The sequence below is a fragment of the Pongo abelii genome, chromosome 9 (assembly GCF_028885655.2).
Source record: "Pongo abelii isolate AG06213 chromosome 9, NHGRI_mPonAbe1-v2.0_pri, whole genome shotgun sequence".
Lineage (NCBI taxonomy): Eukaryota > Metazoa > Chordata > Mammalia > Primates > Hominidae > Pongo > Pongo abelii.
Genome location: NC_071994.2, coordinates 56094164 through 56116328, shown reverse-complemented (window position 1 = coordinate 56116328; position 22165 = coordinate 56094164). Strand labels below are relative to the sequence as shown.

General features: G+C 37.8%; 1 protein-coding gene across 2 annotated transcripts in view; it reads left to right on the top strand.

Moving 5' to 3' along the window:
- LOC129048673 (protein kinase C-binding protein NELL1-like) overlaps positions 1–11324 on the top strand; it is a 462277-nt gene extending 450953 nt beyond the window's left edge. Inside the window, exon 13 of one of the 2 annotated variants that reach the window (XM_054524597.2) lies at positions 11068–11324. In XM_054524597.2, coding sequence (XP_054380572.1) covers positions 11068–11204 — 137 coding nt within the window. In that variant the 3' untranslated portion in view covers positions 11205–11324. The remainder of the gene's footprint in view (positions 1–11067) is intronic. The other variant, XM_054524593.2, reaches the window with a different exon arrangement.
- The last annotated feature ends 10841 nt before the right edge of the window (positions 11325–22165 follow it).

The following is a 22165-nucleotide window of genomic DNA, read 5'->3' as shown; positions in this document are numbered from 1 at the left end:
TTAGTCTCCATGTCTCAGTTTCCTTATGTGTAGACTTGGGATGCTAAAAAACAATACCTACTTCAAAGGGTTATTATGAGGATTAAATGAGTTAATACTATAGGACAGCTCCTGGCACTTACAAAATGTTATACAAATGTTACCTGTTGTTATTTTTAACAGAGTTCTTTCACTTAAAAAATGACTTAAAATCCACTGGACATTATGGGCATCAGATTCTCTCCTACTTCCCACCTTTTGCGTGGTGTTTTCCGTTCCACCTTTGGGTTGTGTTTTCAGTGACAATATGAATAATTAGTATGCATTTAAAATTGTTTTCTTTCCCCATCCATTCATTTTTGTTTTGTCTCAACAATCACATTGCAGAAGAGTCTGGACTTAGTGATTTTTAAGAACCAGCTTGAGTACTTTATGGTTTTCATAATAAGGTCATAGATATAGTCACATATATAAGAATTTGGAATTGGGAATAAGGTTGGTTTCAGTTAAAGAAGCTTATTTCATCTAACGACTCTTTCTACATGGGGAAATACATGAAAAAGTAATGTAACTAGTCTTCTTGAGTACATTCAGCTGATCATCATTCATCATACAGGTGGTAGAAGACAAAATGTTTTTACTGAACCCAGGTTGTGTTCATTAACTACCTGCTCATAGGTCCACAGGCCCTTGTTTGTTTGTGTAATTCAGTCTGGTGTTTAATCACTGGTTAATTTGATCCTGTAGTGAATCAGATCTAAACCTCTGGCACCAAATCATTTATTTTTAAAGGCCTAAAGCCTGTTCACTCTATTTTGACTGCTTGAGGAGAGAGGTGAATGAATAATTTGACCAAGTAACTATGGGAAATTGCTATCGAATTAACCAAGAAATGTGAATACTTTTAAAGGGGAAGCTAAGTTTGCCTTGTAGAGAGGCACAATAGAGTACATGCCAGGGGCTAAAATTCCCCAGAGGTCACCTTCCTGCTAGTTAATCTCTTGTGCCTCCATAAGGTAAAAATGTTAATAATACCTATCTGTGTGGTACTTGTAAAGGTGAAATGAATTGATACATGCAAAATTCTTAAAACTATGCTTGGCATAAAGTGGTGGTTAATAAATGGTACCTATTATTATATAAAAAGGTACAATCAGAGATAAAGAGGATACAGACAGCTTTGCTGGTAGTATTGCACTCTTACATCTTGTTTACTCTTGACTGAATTTTCTTTATCTTTGCAAAACAAGAGTAGCTAGCTAACGGAATCAGAGAGATAGGAAAGACCATCAATGTTTTATGAAGGGGTCTTTCTTGCACTTTCAAGATTCAAAACAATTATTATTTTCTGGGGGATTCCTTCCCCATTCTCTTTCAATGGAATTAGCCTCTTCTTTCTCTTGTAGAAATTTTATTGTTTTTACAAAGTTCATGTTCTTGTGACTGCCTCTCTGCTGCATTGGTACGGGTTCTGTGAAGGCAGAGACCACATCCCACTGACATTTGGAACCTTTACTGCCTATAGCATTCAATAGCCTCTCAATATTTTTTGAATTTCCTTTTCCAGTTTCAGGGAAGTCAAAAGACCATTGTAGCTTTTACATTTCTAAGGTGTTCTTTGATTAGCCCAATGGACTCAAAAGTCGTGAGTCCATTGGACCTTTTTGGAAGCAGTCACTGGGTTTGTTGGTACCATCAGTTGAAGCAGAGTTCACACCCTGACAGATTGAGGTAGGCTGAGGCATATCCTGAGGCCAAGACTGAATTGATCACCCTTCACTCAATGTGTTTCTTTCCTTGTGGACATTTAGCATCAGTTTTATGGACACCCTCAAAAGTCAGAAATACCAGGTTGGGAAGAAAGTCATGGGGTGTTGTCTTATGATGCCTTTCCAGTGCCAGCTAGAAATTGGTATGCTATGATTCCCAGTGGCATAAACAGATGTGTTACTTTATGACAGTGTTTGATTCTGAAATTGAGCCTAGCAAGGGGAAATAAAAATGACTTAGCATGAATTCCCAAATATTTAACATAGCTACATGTGGAAAATACTTGAAAAATGTCAGCAATCCAACAATCTAATTTGTATTTCATGGTGTATGTAACCTTGTTGAAGAAGACTTCTTTACCATACATGGGATGACCAAAAGGTTGTTTGAATTTTTAATCTGAAAATATTTGATCTTGTAATCAACACATCTGTTTGACGCATATGTTAGAAGATGATGTTAAAATTCATTTCACTGGGCACCTGAGAAATGTAAAGGATTATGTTATCATTATTAGTCAGCTCAAGCTGCCATAACAAAATACCATAGACTAGATGGCTTGCACAACAAATACTATTTTCTCACATCTCTGGAGGCTGATAGTCTGGGCGCCAGCGTGGTCAGGGTCTCATGAATGCTCTCTCTCTGACTTGCCTTTTCCTTGTGTCTTCAGAAAGAGAGCGCTATATGTCTGTTCTTATAAGGGCACTAATCCCATCGTGAAGGCCTCACCCTCATGACCTCATCTAACCCTAATTATCTTCTAAGGGTACCATCTCTAAATACCAACATATTGTGAGGTAGGGCTTCCACATATGAATTTGCGGGGGGACACAATTCAGTTCATAGCAGTTATCTAGGCGTCTCCCTAGATTGTCTTACTGAAGCAGCATCGTCGTCTGGGGTAAATACCTGAGGTTTGTTGCCTCATGCAAGGAAATCAAGGACACAGACACATGTGGAGTGGCGTTAAGAGTGGAGGTTTAATAGGCAAAAGAAAGAGAAAAGAGAAGTAGCTCTTTCTCCTGCAGAGACAGAGAGCGGCACCAAAGTGGGAATTTCTGCCCGAAGCAAAGTGCACAGTGTTTTATAGACAGGCTTGATGAAATGGTGTCTGATTTACATAGGGCCAAAAGACTGGGTGAACCAGGTGTGGTGTTTATATCACACTCAAGGAAGCTGGCCACCCCACCTTAATCTTTTATTATGCAAATAGGATCTCTACCTGGCCATTGCCATGTTGCCTGCTCCCTACTGTGCATGTGGTTGACAAGGAAAGGAGAAGATGGAGCCGCCATCTTGGACATGCCTAGGGCCCGGGTAGCCTTTTCCTATTGGCACAGCTGCCAGCATTCACCTGTGCAAGCTTCCAGCTTGCTTATCTGTGTCTGCAGCTCGATTTTATGGGCTGCTCTTCGTTAGAAAAGAAATTGATTTTGGGGCTGCTTTTCATTAAAAGGAAAATCTTACCAAGGACTTCCTTACCCTCACTATCTGCCTAAATAATTTCTTCTTAACTCCTATATCATTACCTCTCCCCTCCCCTCCCCTCCCCTCTCCTCCCCTCCCCTCCCTTCCCCTCTCCTCTCCTCCCCTCTTCTCCCCTCCCCTCTCCTCTCTTCTCCTTTTCTTTCTTCTCCTCTTCTCTTTATTCTTTCCCTTCCCTCCCTCCCTCCCTCCCTGTTTCCTCCCTCCCTCCCTCTCTTTCTTCCTTTCATCTTTCTTCTTTCTCTCTCCTCTTGGCTCACTGATGCTCCTTGTTATAACATGCCTTAAGGCACAGACCTCCATGGATTAAATCTGATAGATAGCTATGTTTTGCTTAGTTCAAAATGTTTGGAGAAAAATATGAAGCCAATATTTAAAAAATAATGCTAAGATTTTCACCTTCTCTAAAAAGATCAGAGACCTATCCCACAATTCCTGAGAGGCAATACAGACTGTGGGGTTGTGCTGCCTGAACTCCTCTCCTGGCAGTCCAGGTCTACTTCCTAGCTGCGTGACCTTAGACAATTTACTGCATGTTTCTGTGCCTCTAATTCCTCATCTGTAACATGAGGATGATTCTAATATGCACCTCATAGAGTGTGAATATTAAATGAGTTAATCTACATAAAGCACTTAAAACTGCCTGGTACATAGAAAGTACTATATAAGCACTGTTTCTTATCACAGCTTTCTGGTAATATTTAACTAGAGCTCCAGTTTTCTACAGTCCACACTCTTCCTATTGTTTTTCTACCATTGGCGTTAAGTGTCACTTTTTATTACCATTGGCCTTGCATCGTGTTTTTTCTCTTATAAAAGAGATCCATTCCGTTATTCTTGGAGTAGGAAAATGAGAAAGAGGAAAAGAGAGAGAGAGAGAGAGAGATAGCTTGCTTTATGTGTTAAGAAAAATAAGAAACACTTGATTTCTTTGTGGAAAGGACATGGTTTGCATATATGTTTTTTTACCTGACTTCTTTAGGTATTTGATTTATATTCCTAGGTTCTATAGGCATTTGGTTTCCCCCCTTGCTTTAGGGAGGACGCTATAATTATAGAAAAACATGGAACATTGGATAAAGCACTAATTTTAGAATTAGAAGACTTTGATTCTATTCCCAGTGCAATGATTATCTGTGTTCCTTTGGGCAAGTTGGAAATTTTCTCTGGGTCTTTACTTTCTCATCTGAAAAAGGGAAGAATAATTTGCATCTTGTCTGCCTCAATGTTTTTATTGTTTTTAATTTTAAAAATATTTTTAGAGCAGTTCTACACTCATAGCAAAACTGAAAGCACAGAGATTGCCCATATACCTCCTGCTGTTATCCATTATTAATATCCCTCACCTGAGTGGAACATTTGTTACAATTGATGAACCTTCACTGACATATTATAATTACACAAAGTCCATAATACACATTTAGGGTTCATTCTTGGTGTTGTATATTTTATGGGTTTGGACAAATGTATAATAACCTGAATCCACCATTATAGTATCATAAAGAGTATTTTCACTGCCCTAAACCTCACTGGATTTTTATAAGTTCAAATCAGAGATACATAAGCCCAATTAAAAAAAAAATCAGTATGACACAAAGGGAAAGTAGTGATTGTTCTAATATACCAACCAGTTAGCCAACACCACTGTGTTTTTATAGCTCATGATCTCTGCAAAGTCAGTAGGTTCAAGTCTGATAAAATTGCTCTGCAAGTTATCTTACCAGTCCATGAAGAACTTGCCAAGAGCTGTGCTTCTGTGTGGGTATCTGCTTGCTAACCCTAGTTGCTCTTAGTTTTCAGGGGAGATGTCAACACAGTTGACACAGCTATCAAGAAACAGTGTGGGGGCTTGGGTCATCTAAGTAGTATTTTCCTGGACCTGTATCTTGGGAAAGGCATCTGGAACATCTGCAAGCTCCTCTTGCAAAAAGAGGCGGTGGCCCAAGAGAAGCTGCTCCAGAAGCAGGCTTTTATGATGTGGACAAAATACTTGAATGTGTCAAGAACTTTAGAAGTGAAATTTGGCTAAATGGTTTCTGGTCCAACTCCCTGAATGTATATGTGGGAAAAACCAAGGTCTTGAGAAGAAAAGTGACTTGCCCAGTGCCACAGTTAGCTAAATGAAAAAGCAAGAATAGAACTTGACTCTTAACTGTCAATCCAGTGTTCTTTGTCCATTAGTTATCATGGAACAAGTATCCTCTTTGGAGTCATAAGAACCTTGGTTGAAATTTTAGGTACTCTACTCGTAGTATCTGATGTCAGTCCCTGGGATGGTTAGGAGTAATGAGATGAGAGGCACACAGTGCTTGACCAAAATCATGTTCTCAAGAGCTGTTGATCTTCTTTCCTTTTTAAATGTACACAGGGAGTGGGGAATGCGTTTTCCCCTCCTGAGTATATCCCTCCCTGGGTTCTTTTTCTAGGAAATGTTTACGGAAGACGTCTGAGTAGATCATATCATTTTATTAAGAGAATTCTTTGCATCTGCTTCTATTGGCTATCCAGGCCCTGCCCTCTAATTTAATGATGATGATGCCAAATTTGAGTCTGTGTTTGTTCTGAACTCTTATGCAGATGGAGCCTGGTGATACGTGAAGAATCCTTATGCCATATCAAGTTTCATTTTACAGTCCATAAGTATACCTTTTAAAACAAAAACAAACTATTTCACCATCCTTGGGAGGGATATAAATCATGTATTTTTGTTACCTCAAAAGACCACCAGAAAATGAGCTCTAATATTTCAAAAGCAACAAGCAATTTATATGAATGAATCACAATTTAAGCCCCATTATACTCAAGATGATATATGCTGCAATGGGGTTTATAGATGTTTCTCTAACAATACTTAATAATAAAAACCTTAGGACTCTTTGTTACTCTTTTCTAATTCCATAGTCTCAAGCAATATGAGTAGAGGCTGTGTCAGTCTGTGAGTTCCAGCTGGGCGCAAAATGCTTCTGCCGGTTTTGGGGCCCTGGGTCACTGGAGCCTAAAGTGTGAAAATATAAGGATTTGATTTAAAAGAGCCAAGGAAGCGGTGATGCACGGAGCAGAATTGCCATTTTAACGGAGAATATAATGCCAGAACAAATGTCGTGAATGGCCTTGTACATGGATATAGAATTTAGAGATCTATTTGTTTCCATACACATCATGATGCATCTAACATAATCATAGTCATAAACATCAGCTACAGCTAACATAATCATAGCATCAAAATGTTATTGAGCGCTAAAACTGGCACAGTGAGAACAATGACAACTTTGTGGTCATATTGTTTGGATCCAGACCCAGGTTTCTATGCTTACTGATTTTGTACTTGGGCAAGTGAAGTCACCTGATAATCTCCCAGCCTCAGTTTCGTGGCACGGAGATACCTACCACGAGGAGTCAAGATAAATGGAATGATGAGATGCTCCATATCAAATATCTAGCATAGTACCTAAAAAACAGCATATATTTGTTGGGTATTTACCAATTGCCATGGGCTGTTCCTAGTTTTCCTTTATAAGGTACGTACTGTTAGACTCTTAGAATATGGGTATCAGCCTGTGCCCAACAATGTGCTTTTAAAATAATTCGTCCTTCCAGTACATGTCAGGTTAACTGTGGTTCTTCCTGGTAAAGCTTTCTGGACTGATTCAAATTTTTAGCGTGAACCTGGATTTGTGTATGTTCAACTTCCACTCTGAGATTCAGCCTCAGGCTTAGCCTCTTCTTGTCTCCTGGCTTCTGGATGAATATGACCATTGCTCAAGATACCTGCTTCAGGCAGAGCACTGTCACCACCTGGGCAAAGGTCAGACTGCATTTCAAGTCTGTGGTTAGCATACTAATTGCTTTGGTCCAACTCAATTTCTCTCTTTAAATATCAGTTTGTTCTTTCATTAGGGAGTTATGATTTTTGTTTTGTAATTATTCAATACCCTTCAGAGCCTTTTTTCTGTGAATGAAAAGCAGCCTTTTACCTAGGCTTATTTATAAAATTTATAAAATCTCAATTGTTTGCTATTTCTGAAGATTGTTTTCTCAGGATAGCCCAGCTCTCTAAAGATGTTAATTCCTTTTTGACTCTGTTTATAATCAGATTTGCTTTTGAAACACCCTTAAATCCTATTGAAACTGTCTTCTGGGTTGTGTGTTTCCCTGAGGATGGAGAGGCAATCTTTTGGCAAACGTGTTGCCATTCCATCCTCTGTTCCCATCCCCAAACCATGAGAGTTGCCAATTTCTTTCTTTCTTTTATCTTCTTGTCTCAAGAGAATCAGCTGGATTACTCCACTTCACTTTCTCTCTCTTCTCCCCACCATTTTTACCACAAGATAGCTTTTATATCTGGTGGTTATATGATGAAGAATAAGCAACGAAGGCAAGATTGTGACATTTTAATTTTCTGGTACATTCATCAACTTTTCCTCTTTATTTCAGTGCTTTCTCTGGACTAGTACCAGGAAATTATTAGATATGCAAGAACTGAAATTAATAATGGTGTAAACTGAAAACCTACTCAAAAACACATCAGCAGAGCAGCAGGGACATGTGGGCACGGGGTCTCAATGACATGTAGAGAGCAAGGGTTGGATTAAATCCATGTGAAAAATTCTCACTGGGGTTTTCTAACCATCCCTTGTTTGATTTTTGAAAATATTTTTATTCAGGGCCTTGGAATCTTATGAAACAAAGAAATAGGTTGGCTGGCTTGATTCAAAATAAGCTTGTTATAGCCAAGTAACTCCTTCAAATCTAGATGAGGCGGAGGCCTCTCAGCAGCTTGGTGATGGCCTAAGGAAAATGAGCCAGGAGGTTTCTCTGGAAGGTGTTGACAAGGGTCCGTGACAGGGAAACATTCATTGCAGTCAGCAGGCTGGTAGGCAGCTGTGGCCCATGGGCTGAAGATTGAATTGCCTCTAAGGCAAGTCCTGACTAGTTTCTCATCTTAAAGGATGGCTGGGCATCCCAGCAGAGTGAGATGGAGTTCAGTGTGGCTGTATCTCTGTGAGTAAAATACCAGCGTGATTTAGCCTTCAGCGTGCCCTGCTCCAATCAATTCTCTTCACCACAGCCAGAGTGATATTTTTAAAACAGAGAAATTGAATTGTGTTACTGCCCTGATGAAAGTCTGAGCTCCGTCACATGACCTGCAAGACCTGCTGGAATCTAAAACTGGTAATATTTTATGAACAGCACACTAATGTCCACAAAGGATCTGGCCCAAGCTTATTTTTCTAGTTTCATTTCAAATAGGCAAAGCTCCTTTTTGTAACTAAGTCTTCTCAAACATTCTTTTCTGTCTGGTAGGTTATTGCTCTTCCCTTGGCCTGTTTCACTTCTGTTTCATGTCTCAGATGAACCATCACTACCATAGAGAATCCTTCTCTGGCTCTCTCAGAGTAGGTCAAATTCCTCTTGTTGAAAGATCTCACATCCTTGGTAGATTTTATTACACATTTCGCTCAATGCCTTGCCTGTTTGTGAGGTCTATGTGGCATTTTGTTCATCGGTCTGCCTCTGGGCTTAGTAGATGTCTAATGAATGTTCTTTGAATGTACATGGCTAAATGATTCTTTCCATTTGTAACTCGACAGACAAAAACTTTAGCCTCTATAGTTTCCCTGCCTTTATTCTCTACCTGATGAATTCTTGCTCATCTTTCAAGATGAAGCTTAATGATATCCTTTCTTGAGATAACTTTTATAGTCATTCTCTGCACCAATCAGGGAAGGCATGGTGGCTTAAGTCAACAAAGGCATATTTCTAGCTCATGCAACAGTTATATGGTGCTTGCTTATGCAACAGGTATATGGTGGCTTGCTTCTCACTCAGGGGCCCAGGTTGAAAGAGTCTCCATGTCTTTGCTTCCATGGGTTACAAGGCAGAAACAAGAAAATGTGGTAAGCTGGATGCTGGCTCTTAATCTTTCCACTTAGAAGTGATATGCTTCCACTCAGATTTCATGATCAATCATGAGATTAATTTAAACCATGCTTAAAGTTGAAAAGGATGGGGAAATACAATTGTGCTATGTGCCCAGAGAGCGGAAAACTGGTAATATTTTATGAACAACACACTAATGTCAAGCAGCCCTCTCTAATACCTGGCTTCTCTTCTTGTTTCCAGCCTCTCACTTGTTATGCCTATTTTCACCCAGCCTTTCATCGTCCTACCAAAGACCTTATAAGCAACAATAACTAAATCACTTGCAAAATCTTAATGTCACCATACTACTCTATGACTCCTTCTTTTAGTTATCCATCTCTTGGATTCCAGTGGTCTGACTGTAATAATTCCTTGCCTTCATCAGGATCCTTGGTGCAAGTTGAGTTCACCAGGAAGCAACCTCTGTGATTGGCCTTCAGGAAGTTGATTGCCTGAGTTATTTCACTAATTTCTGGTGTTTTGTTCTTATTTCATAGTTATTTAAGTCTTGCTAACTGTGGGTCTCCTTCTTAGATCTCAATGACCTCACAATAACTTTTATTTATAGGCTGTCAGATCTTTAGCTCTGAAAAGAATCTGATGTTATTTCAATATATTTTATTAGGAAATAAATCAACTTACTTTTCTTTGAAGATAAATAGATTAATGAGTTTCCTAGTGACTCAATGTAGCCATTTTTATCCTCGGTTTTTGTACATTAATAATATTAAAGCTCTAATGATTATTGTAACAGAAATACTGTATTTGACTAATCACCATTTTCAAGAAGCTTTCATGAAGTAAATAATAGTAAATAACTTCTGAATTCAAATCCCAGGTCTAGCATGTTCTAACAGGATGACTTTGTGCCAGATATTTAACTTCTCTAAGCCCCAGTTTTCTAGACTATAAAACGGGAGTAGTGTTTGCATTTTGCTCATGGGATTGCATATGGATTGAATTAAATAATATCTTTACAGATATAAAACACTGGGTTCAGAATTGACCATTGGGACAAAATGATGAGGATACTGGGACCCAGAGTAGTTGAATGCAAGTCATAGACTATTAATCAGCAGAACCAGAACTAGAGCTCACATTTTCTATCTTGGATTCCCATGATGTACTCATGTCCTTCTTTCTCTAACCATCACATGCAAGCAGTCTGAGTAAAAGGAACATAAATCTATTTTTGAAAACAATCTCCAGAAAAGGCTCAACTCTGTGCTTAAAGTTGTAGATTATTTTAATCCCTATCACGAACTTTTATGAGAAAGCAGGTGATGCTCTGAACTCCATCCCAAAAAGAACAAGACTTTTTGTTGAATCAGCCCATTATTCTATCACATGGGGAGGAGCCCCAGGTCAAAGGGTGAGAGACATTAATTTGCATCAGGCAACAGCAGTTGTCTATATTCATAGTACAACATGGGAGAAACTGGCTACACCATCATTTTGTAGCATATGGATTGAAGCATGTCTTAGTAAGACACACAAGCAGAGAGGGGCTGGATTCCCTTGATCCCTCTGATAAAAGCTATACCATGTACTGTGGACACCTAATAAATATTCGTTGATATCAACTTAGTGGGCACAGAACTCCTTGAATTTGGACATTTAAAAAGAGTATTCTCCTTGGCAAGAAACTAATAGTTGTAAATTCATTCTTCATACTTCTTGGGCTCTTACCTGTTTTGTCTCACCATGCATCGTTCTAGAAACACTTTCAGCTCAGGATGGGATCTAATGTACCAAGCTGAATTTTCACCTAAGCTTTTGTGTTTAATGCATGTTACTTTTTCTCTTGGCTTCTGTGGACATTTACCTTTTGTAATTTATCTGCAAAATGATTACACTGTTGTTCCATTATTTTGCTAACCATGATCTTACTAATTTTTTTTCCTTCAGATATTGATGAGTGTGCAGCTAAGATGCATTACTGTCATGCCAATACCGTGTGTGTCAACCTTCCTGGGTTATATCGCTGTGACTGTGTCCCAGGATACATTCGTGTGGATGACTTCTCTTGTACAGGTGAGCTTTAAGAAGCAGTGTTGTTTTTTTTAATTCATCCACTCTCTGCGCCATGTCTATGTTGTTACATTTAATTCCTAGTGCACAAAGTACTATTTTTATCTAAATAGTTCTTCTCTTTATTACTTCACCCCACCTTTTGAGAAAAAAGCAATAATAAAAAAATTATCTGCATAATTGATTTCCACTCCCAATATTTCTGCCTCTGTGTGTGTGCTTGCATACATGGGTGTGTGATTTGAAACTGAAGTCCCAGTTGCCTATAGTAACACTGAGGGAGTTAGATATACTAGTTCTAAAATTAGAAAGTATCAATTATTTTCATTCATCATGATGAGATGTTTTTGTAGATAAGAAAATGTACTTTGTTCCCACTGGGAAAGACAAGGATTAAATTTAAAGAGGTGACAGGGAGTACTTGGTGGTCAAAGTTTAGGTATATGGGAGCCAGTCAAAACTGTATTTAATTAATATATGCTTGTTGTCTGTGGCCCACCTCTTTCTATATCCCTTAGCACTAAAGTGGTCACTGACTCTGTTGGAGTAGCGCTGGTTTTATGGGGCATTTGGTTTGGCTTTCCAATATATTTTCAATCATGTACCTACAGACATAAACAGTAAATTGGATAAGGGTGATAGAAGATTCCAAGTTTTTCTTCTCTTGGACCAGATGTGTTTAAATACCAAATCTGCAAGTTATAAGAAAAGGGTCCCTTGAACCCAAGATTTCAATCATGCTGTAACTTTTCCTGATGCCTGCATCTTTCTCTTTGTTCCAATCACATTGGCATATAAAAACTGAATTCTTTACTCAGAGTATAATACTGCTATTTTTTAATGTACTTTTTTTTTCTGAATGACCTTTTCAGAAGTGCAAAAAGTTGCAAAGGTTAAGGGCACATGTTAGTATGTCCAAATTTCTTTGCCAGTGATGTCTGTTTATAAGTTACCATTCTTTGGGTGAAGGGCTGGAGAGTTCAGATTGATGCAGGTTTCTGAGGGCCACATAAGGTCACATCTCACTTATCTGTCTTTTACATATTATAATTAATATTCTTAGGAAAAGAAGAGAGAGACTGCATAAACATAGTGTGCCAGGATTTCAATGTTTTAAAGGATCAAAACTTTTTTGGACCAATAAACAAACACTTTCTAAAAAGCTGTAAAGTTACAGGGCCTATCACTCTGTTCTTAATAGTAAATGCAGCTCTTAACTTCTTTTAACCCTAAGATTAGAAGAAGCCAGTGAATATCCTCCTAGCCCAAGAGCACCATATTATGCAACTTAATAAACATTAATTAAGGCCCTGCTGTGTGGAAGACCTTGTTGAAATTCTATCAGAATGTTTGCCTTTGCTCGGATTTCCTCACTGAGAAAGGAAGGCAAGAGCTGGCGCTTGTCGAATGCCTTAATAGGATAGGTGTTCTGTCTGGTGGTTTATATATGGAACAATATGGAAAATGTATTATCTTAAGAACTGGCTCCAGAATTACTTTTAGAAAGGGAACTATGTTGTTTGGAATAAAAGGTAACAGTGTGGGTATCAGTGGGCACCCAAATGCCCTTCTCCCCCCTACGCAGAAAAGAGTAAATAGCTCTGCAGGAAAAGTCTACATCAAACACACACACACACACATTTTTTTGTTTTGTTGTGTGTGTGCCTAAGAGGGAACACAAAAGACAGAACAAAAGAGAGAAAGAAAGGAGGGGAGAGGAACCAGTCAGAGAACAGAAGCCTGGGTGCTGTGGAGGACAGAGGGCTAGTGAAAACCATGCAATAGTAGGATAGCTGAAAGGATTTTTAAGAGAAGAAATATTTTATGTGAGTTTTTTTTTTTATTGTTTTGCCATACAGTATGCTATGTGAGTTTTCCTCATTACCCTCAAATCTTCAATAAAGTCTTCCCACCCTGAATGCCTCATGAGAACCGCCCTCCCTCCCCTATTAGAATGTAAGTTAACATGGTGGACAACAGAAAAGATACCAGTGCATTTAGGATGTGGGGACCACAGAGGTAACCATTATCAAGTAACCATCGTTACAGTTCTTTCTGCTGCCCCAACCAACATACACTTACTAATATACACACACATCATTATCATCACTCCCTCCTCTCAGGAATTTCAGAAATCTTGATGAGCACTGTGGATTTTCATAGGTCACAAAATAGGTGAGGTTTTTTTTTCTTTAAAAAGCCTTCCTTTGATCCCAGATTTCTTTCAACCTGCTGCCCTATTTTTCTGCTTTTCCTCACAACAAAATTTCTTAATTTGCCTCTGGTTATTGTCCTCACCTTACATTTATTCAGCTCACATATGCTCCTCACCTCTCTCCAGTCAGACTTCCATACTCACCATTCTGCAGAGGCTACATTTATCAAGGTCACTGATGAACTCTGTTTTGCTAAAGCCAGTGTTCTTATCTCAGCAGCATTTAGCAGGGCTGACCACACCTTGCTCTTTAAAGCACACTGTTTTCTTGGCTTTTGTGCCATCCTATTTCCTGGTTTTCCCTCTTTGTCACTTGTCACTCCTGCCCAATGTCCCCAGCTATTCTTGTGCTGCTGACTTCTGAAAGGTTAGAGTACCCTTGGGCTCTACCCTGGTCCCCTTCCCTTGTTTACCTATAGGTTCTTTTTAGATGCCTTCATCAGTCTTAGAGCTTTAATAGTAGCTTTATGTCAACAGTTCCTAAATGTATCGCTCCAGTTCCAATCTTTTTTCTGAACTTCTGAATTATATATTCAACTTGACATGTACACATAGATGCTTAGTAGGAATTTCATGCTTAACATGGATAAGACAGAACTTGATTTCTTTCCACTTCTACAAACCTCCTTCTCTCCCAACTTCTCCTATTCCAGCAAAAGCACCATCGACCCAATTTTTCCAGCCAAAAATTTAGAGATAACTCCTTCCTCTCCCCAGGGGTTACGCTTGATCACCCCTCCAATTCCAATCCATGCATCTGTCTTGTTGATACTACCCTTTACATCTTGTCCTAAGTCCGTCTACTTCTGTCTATGTCACCTATTAACATCTTAGTGGACTTCAGCCATGGCCATCACATTGGACTTTCTGCTCCAGTCTTGTTCCATCATAACCCATTCTTCACACAGCAGACAGAGCAATTTTTTTAAAAAGAGAAATCATACAACTCTACTTAAAACTTTGATTTAGTGTCTCATTATGTGGAAAATCAAATCCCTGTTTCTTATTTCAATATATAACCCTATGTGGTTTTCCTTCTTTCCCTTCTATCTTGTACCATTTCTTTCCTTGTCCATTATGACATGGCCATGCTGACCTTTGTCTTTTTCTCCATGTAACAAGCTTGTTTCTGTTTGTTAAGACCTTTGCATGAGCTATTGCCCTTTTATGGAAGTCTTTTTTCTCTTGATATTTGTGTATTGAGCTCTCTTCTCATTTACCTCTTAGCCTAAGCCTCAGAGAGGCTTTCCATGGTCAATATAAATAGCTACTCTGTTGTTTTCTGTCATACCACCTGATTTTAGTTCTCTGAGTCATACATATTATTATCTGGAATTCTCTTATTTATAAATGATTCTTTTATCTGTCTCTTTCCACTAGAATGTAAACTCTGAGAGCAGGGGCCTTTTTCCTTTTGTTCTCTACTATACCTTGACTACTTAGAACATTACCTGGCACAAAGCAGTGCTCAATAAATATTTGTTGAATGAAATAATGCATAAAGCTACTTGACTTTGGCCAAATTTTTCACTTTTGAAAACCTCATTTATAAAATATTGCTCACATCTGTCGTACCCACAGGTTATAGTGAACGTCAACTAATATATGTGAAAGTATTTATCATAGCACTTTTATCAGTAAGGATAGGATGTTCTGTAGGATGTTCAGAACATTCTGTAGGATGTTCTAAATATAAGTGACTTAAGATAAATTTTATTTTTTGTGTGTGCTATTTGTCTAACCCTGATCAACAGAGGCATTCTGTATACCATATTCACTTTGGGATGCAAGCTGTTGGAATGGTCACTATGGTGAACATTTCCAGTCACCAAGACAGGGAAAAGAGATCCTGGAGGCCTTCCATCAGCCATTAAATGTTCTGACCAGGAAATGACACAAATCACATCTACTTATAACTCATTGACTAGAACTAATCACTAGTTCCATCCATCCACAAAGGGATGAGAAAATACTATCCTACTTCATGCCTGGAATGGTAGAGAACCAGAAATATTTGGCACATGGTACCCATGCCTACTATAGTGAGTGACACTAACAGATTGCCAACAAATATAGTTTATTTTGACATGAGTAGCTGTTGATTAGGATAACCTTTTTTCAACAGCAGTTCATAAGCTATGTAGGTATTCTCAAAAATTAATTACAATATTAGGCACATTGTATTAAGTGCTATGATAGAAATGCAAGCAAAATGCAATGAAAAATGGCCCTTGATTGCCAAGATGAAGTGTTTGAAATGTTTTCTGGAAGCGATGGGGGGCTGTGGGAATTGACTGAGGCATGCTAGCGTGCAATGACTATATTATGTTAGGGATTTACAATGGGGAATATGGATGGGAGACAGGAGACTGGAGGAGAGCCTCTAGGCCAGATTTAAGGACCTTCATTAGACACTTTCATAGTAAGCTTGAGTCTTTGGAATGCTGACATTTATTTTGTGTCCTGAAAATAAGCTTGTTAGACCAAATGTGCTCTGTACTCTCCAAGATATATTATGTCCCCACCCATAATCTCTGCCATTTTTTATAGGCAAAGAAGGCTTCTTTCCCTTAGTGGCCATTTGCCTGTGTAATAGATGAGGTGTATGATAGATATCTGCCACTATGAAATGTCTTTTCAAATGTTTCATTGCCAGATGATAATTTGCTGGGAGAAATTGACAGGCCTAAAGGCATTCCTTTATTTGGCTCGGGATCCTGATATAGCATTTCTATTATTGACATTCCTTATTTCCAAAGACCATTCTAGTCTCTTCTCAAATCAATCAGTACCTGCTGACACTGTTCAGTTGGTTTTATAACCATGTCAAGGTCGTATTTTTTTCCTTTCTTTTGCTGTTTTATGTCATTTAGCTTTGCTACTCACTTTTTAGAAGTCAGTAGTCATACTGAAAAATTCTATTCAACCAAAAATAGGGAGCCTAAAGTTAAAGAAGATATATCAGCTTTGGTGATTCATTGATTTATTGGATGATTAATTAATTAATTATTTTACTACGTATGAAATACTCAGTTAGTGTCTGTCACAAGTGTCATAGAAGATAGCCACCAAGATTATTAAAAAATAATGTCTGTGCCAAGGGAGTTCATGGTTCGTTAATTAGGCAGTATCTTCAAGTGAGAAAACTCAAATGTTCATTCACCATCAAAAATATCGTTTGCCAAATCAATCCCTCTTTGAAATCTTAGTAGTTTAGTTCAGTATTGGATGTTTCACCCTGTGGTAGTTATTACTACTTGACAAGTTTTAAAGAAGGAAAACCAAAATAGTCTTTCCCAATTCTGTGCTGACAGCCATGGTCCTTTCAGAAGACTACACCTGAGACAGTGGATGCTAAGCATGATGGAGGAGGAAGGCAGTGCATTACACAGAACAGGAAACTTTAGCTTTTACCCAACTTTTTTCTTGCTAAAAAATTTTTTAAAAAAAGGATTAAATGTATGGGATAATAAAGCTCCAAGAGTTCAACATTGAGAATAATTGTCTAGAGCTTAAAAGTGTGCTGTAACTTAATCATTACCCCCTTGGGGAGTGGGGTTTCCCTGACATGACTATGTGTTTTATATGGAGCTCTGTACTTTTTTGTAGGAAAGTCTCCCTTGGCCTTTGAAAGGGTGAAATCTAAAACATTTGGCCTCTGACACTTGAGGGAGTTTTTGGCCTTGGAATTTTTGTGTGAATTGAAATTGTTTTGTCTCTTGTAAGAGATTCCAGAGCTGCTCTTGCTCTTTTATGAATTTTGAAACTGGTGGATGTCCCTGAAATGGAGGTGTTATAGGGAGGAGGGGTTTTTCTCTCCCCCATATGCTTTTGGTTTTTGGAATAGTCAACCTACTTGATTTATTGGCCTCTGACTTTCATTTATCCCCAACTAAACTCCCCGCGTTTTTGGCTGTTTGATAAGACATTATCATTAGATACGCAGGCAGTTTTAAAGGAGGATATTTTTGATTTACAACAAAAGCATGCAGCTATAAGACAGATACTTGACAGTAATGGGTAAGCATTCATTTTTATGCCAAAAGCTTCCCATGAAGGTAAGAAATAAAGGGAACAAGTGAGATAACAAATATCCCATGTGATCTCTATTACCTTGCTAAAAGGATTTTTATTTTCTTGGTATTGGCATGGAAGAAACCTTAAAGGAAGTTTATGTTTGAAATAGTCAGAGAAAACTTAAAGACTTAGATATAATATCCTGTTAATTTAATGGTTTGAATTAAGTACCCTATAATGAAAAGAGGTTAGACAACAGTTTAAATGCCTTAAAAGTAATAGTTAGTTGTTAGAAATGTCAGGCTAGGTCTCTGGAATATGCTTTACTCCCATGATGAACTATACAAATATTTTTGATGAAATTTTATTATAATTTTGATCAATTATATTGATGAAATACGGAATATTTTCAAATATGATATATCTGATATTTTCTCATTTAGCAGAGCCACATGAAATGGAACTAAAACAGAACATTCTGCAACCTGATTGAGCAAAATGGTAAATTTTCCACTGATCATCATTATCTTTCAGGCCCATACCATGTACTTGTGTCAGAATGCTTGTCCTTGTTTACTGTTGGCTGTCTGGCAGCATTAAGGGACAAGTTACAGGACAATTGCTTGGCTTTCAGTCTCAGAAGAGGTGATACATTTATAAGAATGAAACAGGTCACAGGACTGTAGACTATCTTACTTTAGTAAAAATATGCTATATGAAATGCTTTATAGAATGCAAAGCCACTTTTTGCTTGTTAAAGATAACCAGAAAGTATTTATTGATATATTGAACAAGAAAAGTCAAAATAAAGCATGTGCTGCTACTTTCGCATATTTCAAAACCAACCTAGAAGGTCTGATGATAGTTATTTATCTGTTGTTTTGATTTGTATGGCTGGAATTTCTCTCTTTTTTTCTTCCTGTCATATAAATAGATAATTGGCTCTGTTACCCTCCTTCCCTACGCCCTCAGAGGAGGAATGCTACTGTACCAAAAGCAGGATTCCAAAATCCTAATTCTTTATGGCAGAGATTCTCAATTCTCACCTCAGGGTAGAATCACTTGGAATCTGGGATCTATCCCTAGAGATTTTGATCTTTGGCTGGTCTGGGGTTGGGACCCAGCTTTGGTGGGCTTGTTTAAAAGTAATTCTAATGTCCAGTCAAGGTCAAGAGCCACTGCTTTAGCATAGAACAGAAGAACAGAGAGGGTTGGAGTATGGAGAGATTATCAGAGGGAAATGGGAAGGGAGATGAATTGCCCACTGTATTTTGTAGATGAGAAAAAAGATTCCCTTGAACTGGTGGTGAGAAATGTGGAGTTCAGGAAGTCATGAAGCAGGGACTTGGACGGTCCCTGGAGGAAGGGTCCTGCTTCCAAAGCTGCACTCTGAGATGTATAAGACGCTGGATAGACAATGGCTGTGAGGTATCTCTATAGATGGGGCCTCATGGGAAGATGTTGAATCTTTAACTATGACGTTGCTGCTACAGTGCCTCAAAGAGCCCTAAAGACAAATGGAGCATATCCACGGTGACCTTTGTGTTCCATGGGCTGAGGACTAGGCTGCTTCTTCTGTGCCAATGCCTTTGTTATTGGGGGTCCTCTAGAGCCATGATAGAGCCTGATGGAAGTGGACAACACTTAAAATGACTGAGACATTTCAGTGACCCCACTATCTCAGAAGAATAGGAGCTCACAACCATTCAAGTTGAATTGAAGAAATTATAGAAACTCTCATCACTTATACAAACACTTTTGTGACTGGACTTCTCTACCTATCACATATACAAAAAATGAAGTCAATAAAATAACAAAACAGAAAAAAATTAAGAGGTCCCTCTAAAGAGGGATTATAGTATAAAAATTCATGGAAAGTTTGTTTTTCCAGACCAATTTTAGTTTTCCATATGTAGTACTGGAAAGCCCAAAGACCACATATTTATTTCATTTAGTGATAGTAGTGTTAAAATAATGTTAGGGTTTATTAAATCCAGTGCATACATCTTAGGGAGACTATCAAAGCTCATTTACCTTGAAATTTCATGACGAAAATAAGTCTGAAAGACATGTCTAGTGTTTGATTGTTTTGTTGGGTTTAAGTGGGAGTTCCTTTTTATTCCTACATGTGTTATAAAGGACCTGAACTACTTTGGCTGTTGCAGAACAACCAGGATCAATGATGGAGCTTGCCCCTAGGGTGTTTGTGAACAAACCTATTAAGTACTGTGTTGCCCTTGACCCAAATTCATCATAAAAGCCTTGTTAATATTTCTGTACACTCTATTGTTAGATTTGTGCATTCAGAATCACAATAAGGCTTTCTTATAAAGGAGTTTCATTAAGGATGCTTTAGCACTTACAAAATTGTTGAGGCTGGTCTTACAGCTCCACTCTATCCACATTCAGGTCACACAATGAATGGACATTTCTCTTTAACAACCAGTGTTTTATCTTATATTCTTTATTTCTATCTTAAAGACATGGTACATGCATATCTATCTATCTATCTATTTAATCTATCTGTTTATCGTTATTTCCATACTTTTTAGAAGTATAGTGAAGTGTCTTAAGATTTTGTTTTCTTTTGCTAAGATAATTGAGAATATATACTAACTATTCTTTGGCCAAAATGAAAGCTATAAATTCCCATGGTTAAAGTCTAGTGTATAAATTCTACTGGTTGCAAGCTTTGATTATGTCACTTATTTACTCTGTGAATCAGAAAGCTATTGAAATTCTCTGCTTCTTCATCAGTATTCACTGTACATCCTTACAGAGTTGTTAAAGGATAAAGTGACACAGTGTACGTATATCAGTTTGAGTGAGTTTAGCTGAAAGAATTAAAAAAAAAACAGAATAACATCAAATGACTCAACTGGCTTAAATGACAAATTCTCACATAACACAATGACTGTGGGGACAGTTTTTTCAGAAATAGTTAATTCAGCTGCTCCATGAAATCCTCAGTGAAACAGATTCTTTCTAACTTTTTACTTGGTTATTTTCAGTATGATAGTTTTGGAACTTGATCTAGCTCCCCTCAAGATCTCAAACCGGTGAAGTTACTCCAAGCATCAAATCCTGACTTAACCATGTCCCAAAGTCAGAAGGGAAAAGAGATTTCCCTTTTCACAGTCCCTTTTTAAAAATAAGAGTAACTTTATTAAAAACCTCAATAGATTTATTGTCATGTCTCATTAACAAAAATAGTTTGACCTACCTATTCATAAAATATACTTTAGAAAGATAAATAGAATCAAGATTTATCCCCTGAGGCTTGGGCAGATCCCAGCTTCTTTTGTAGTACTTGGATAACTTACATCTAAACAAATTGTGGGTTTCTTTGTCAAGGAAGATGTGTGTGCCTGCGTGTGTGTGTGTGTGCGTGCGTTTCCATGTACGTGTAGATCCACAATTGTTAGAGTATATTAACAGCTTTGAAAACATGTTTCAAGCTTAGGATTAATAAAAAGAAATGCAAATTAAAATGAAAATTAGATAGCAGTTATACTAAATTTATGTATGTGACTATCTGTGTGTAGATATATGGATACACATATATAGATAGACATATATGTCAATCACCCTTTTCTGGAGATGGTTCAGGAATTCAGCACTTTCATACATCACTGATGGGAATGTAAATTGATACAACCTTTCTTGAGGCTAACTTGACAGTTTATAGCCAAAGGCCTAGAAATGTTTATTTATAGTAACTTATCCTAAGAAAACAATCCGTCACAATTATTTATGTAAGAAGACTTTCATTGTGGCCATTTATTCCATTTATTATTTGTAAGAAAAAAACTGGAAGCAGCCTAAATGTAAACTCATGGAAATTCGATTAAATAAATGACAATAAATCCATATAGTGGAACATAATGCATATTAAAATAATGTTTAAAAGAATATTATGTGTCAATGGAAAAGTCTCATCATCTAACATGATTTAAGCAAGTATGTATTTTATTTTTCACTTCAAATAATAAAAAATATGTATGAATACATATGCATGTGCACATGCAAGCACAGACACATAGAAACACAGACAGGAAATATCCTCACCCCCCTTCCCAAATAAACAGAGAACAGAGGGTATCTCTGAGTGAATGGTTAAACATGATACTTTTTCTTTATACTCTATATATTTTCTAAATTTTCTGTAGAAAGAAATATAAGGCATTGAACCTATATACATATTATTATGAGAAAAGTGTTATTAAAATATTAGAAAGCAGAAAATGCTAGACAAAGGTGACATTGAGTTTTTTTTCCCCAAAGTCTCGTAAATGTTACCTCAGTAAATTAAAAAAATATATATTTATGACCTGGTAGGGATAATGTCTTTCATCTTTTGTGACATAGATTATAGTTCTGAACTAAAGTGATTAAAAGCAATGGCTTTGCTTCATGTTCCTGGAGAATCTGCATGGCCAATATGGCAACTGAAGGCCACTTGCAATTATGGTGCTGTCTTAATTCAGGCGGCTGTAATGAAATACCTGACACTGGGTGGCTTATAAACAATAGGAATTTCTTTCTCACAGTTCTGGAAGCTAAGAATTTCAAGATCAAGGTGCCTGCAGATTAGGTGTCTGGTGAGAGCCTATTCCTCACAGATGATTTTTTTTTTTTTTTGAGACAGATTTCGCTCTTGATGCCCAGGCTAGAGTGCAATGGTGTGATCTCGGCTCACTGCAACCTCCCCCTTCTGGGTGCAAGTGATTCTCCTGCCTCAGC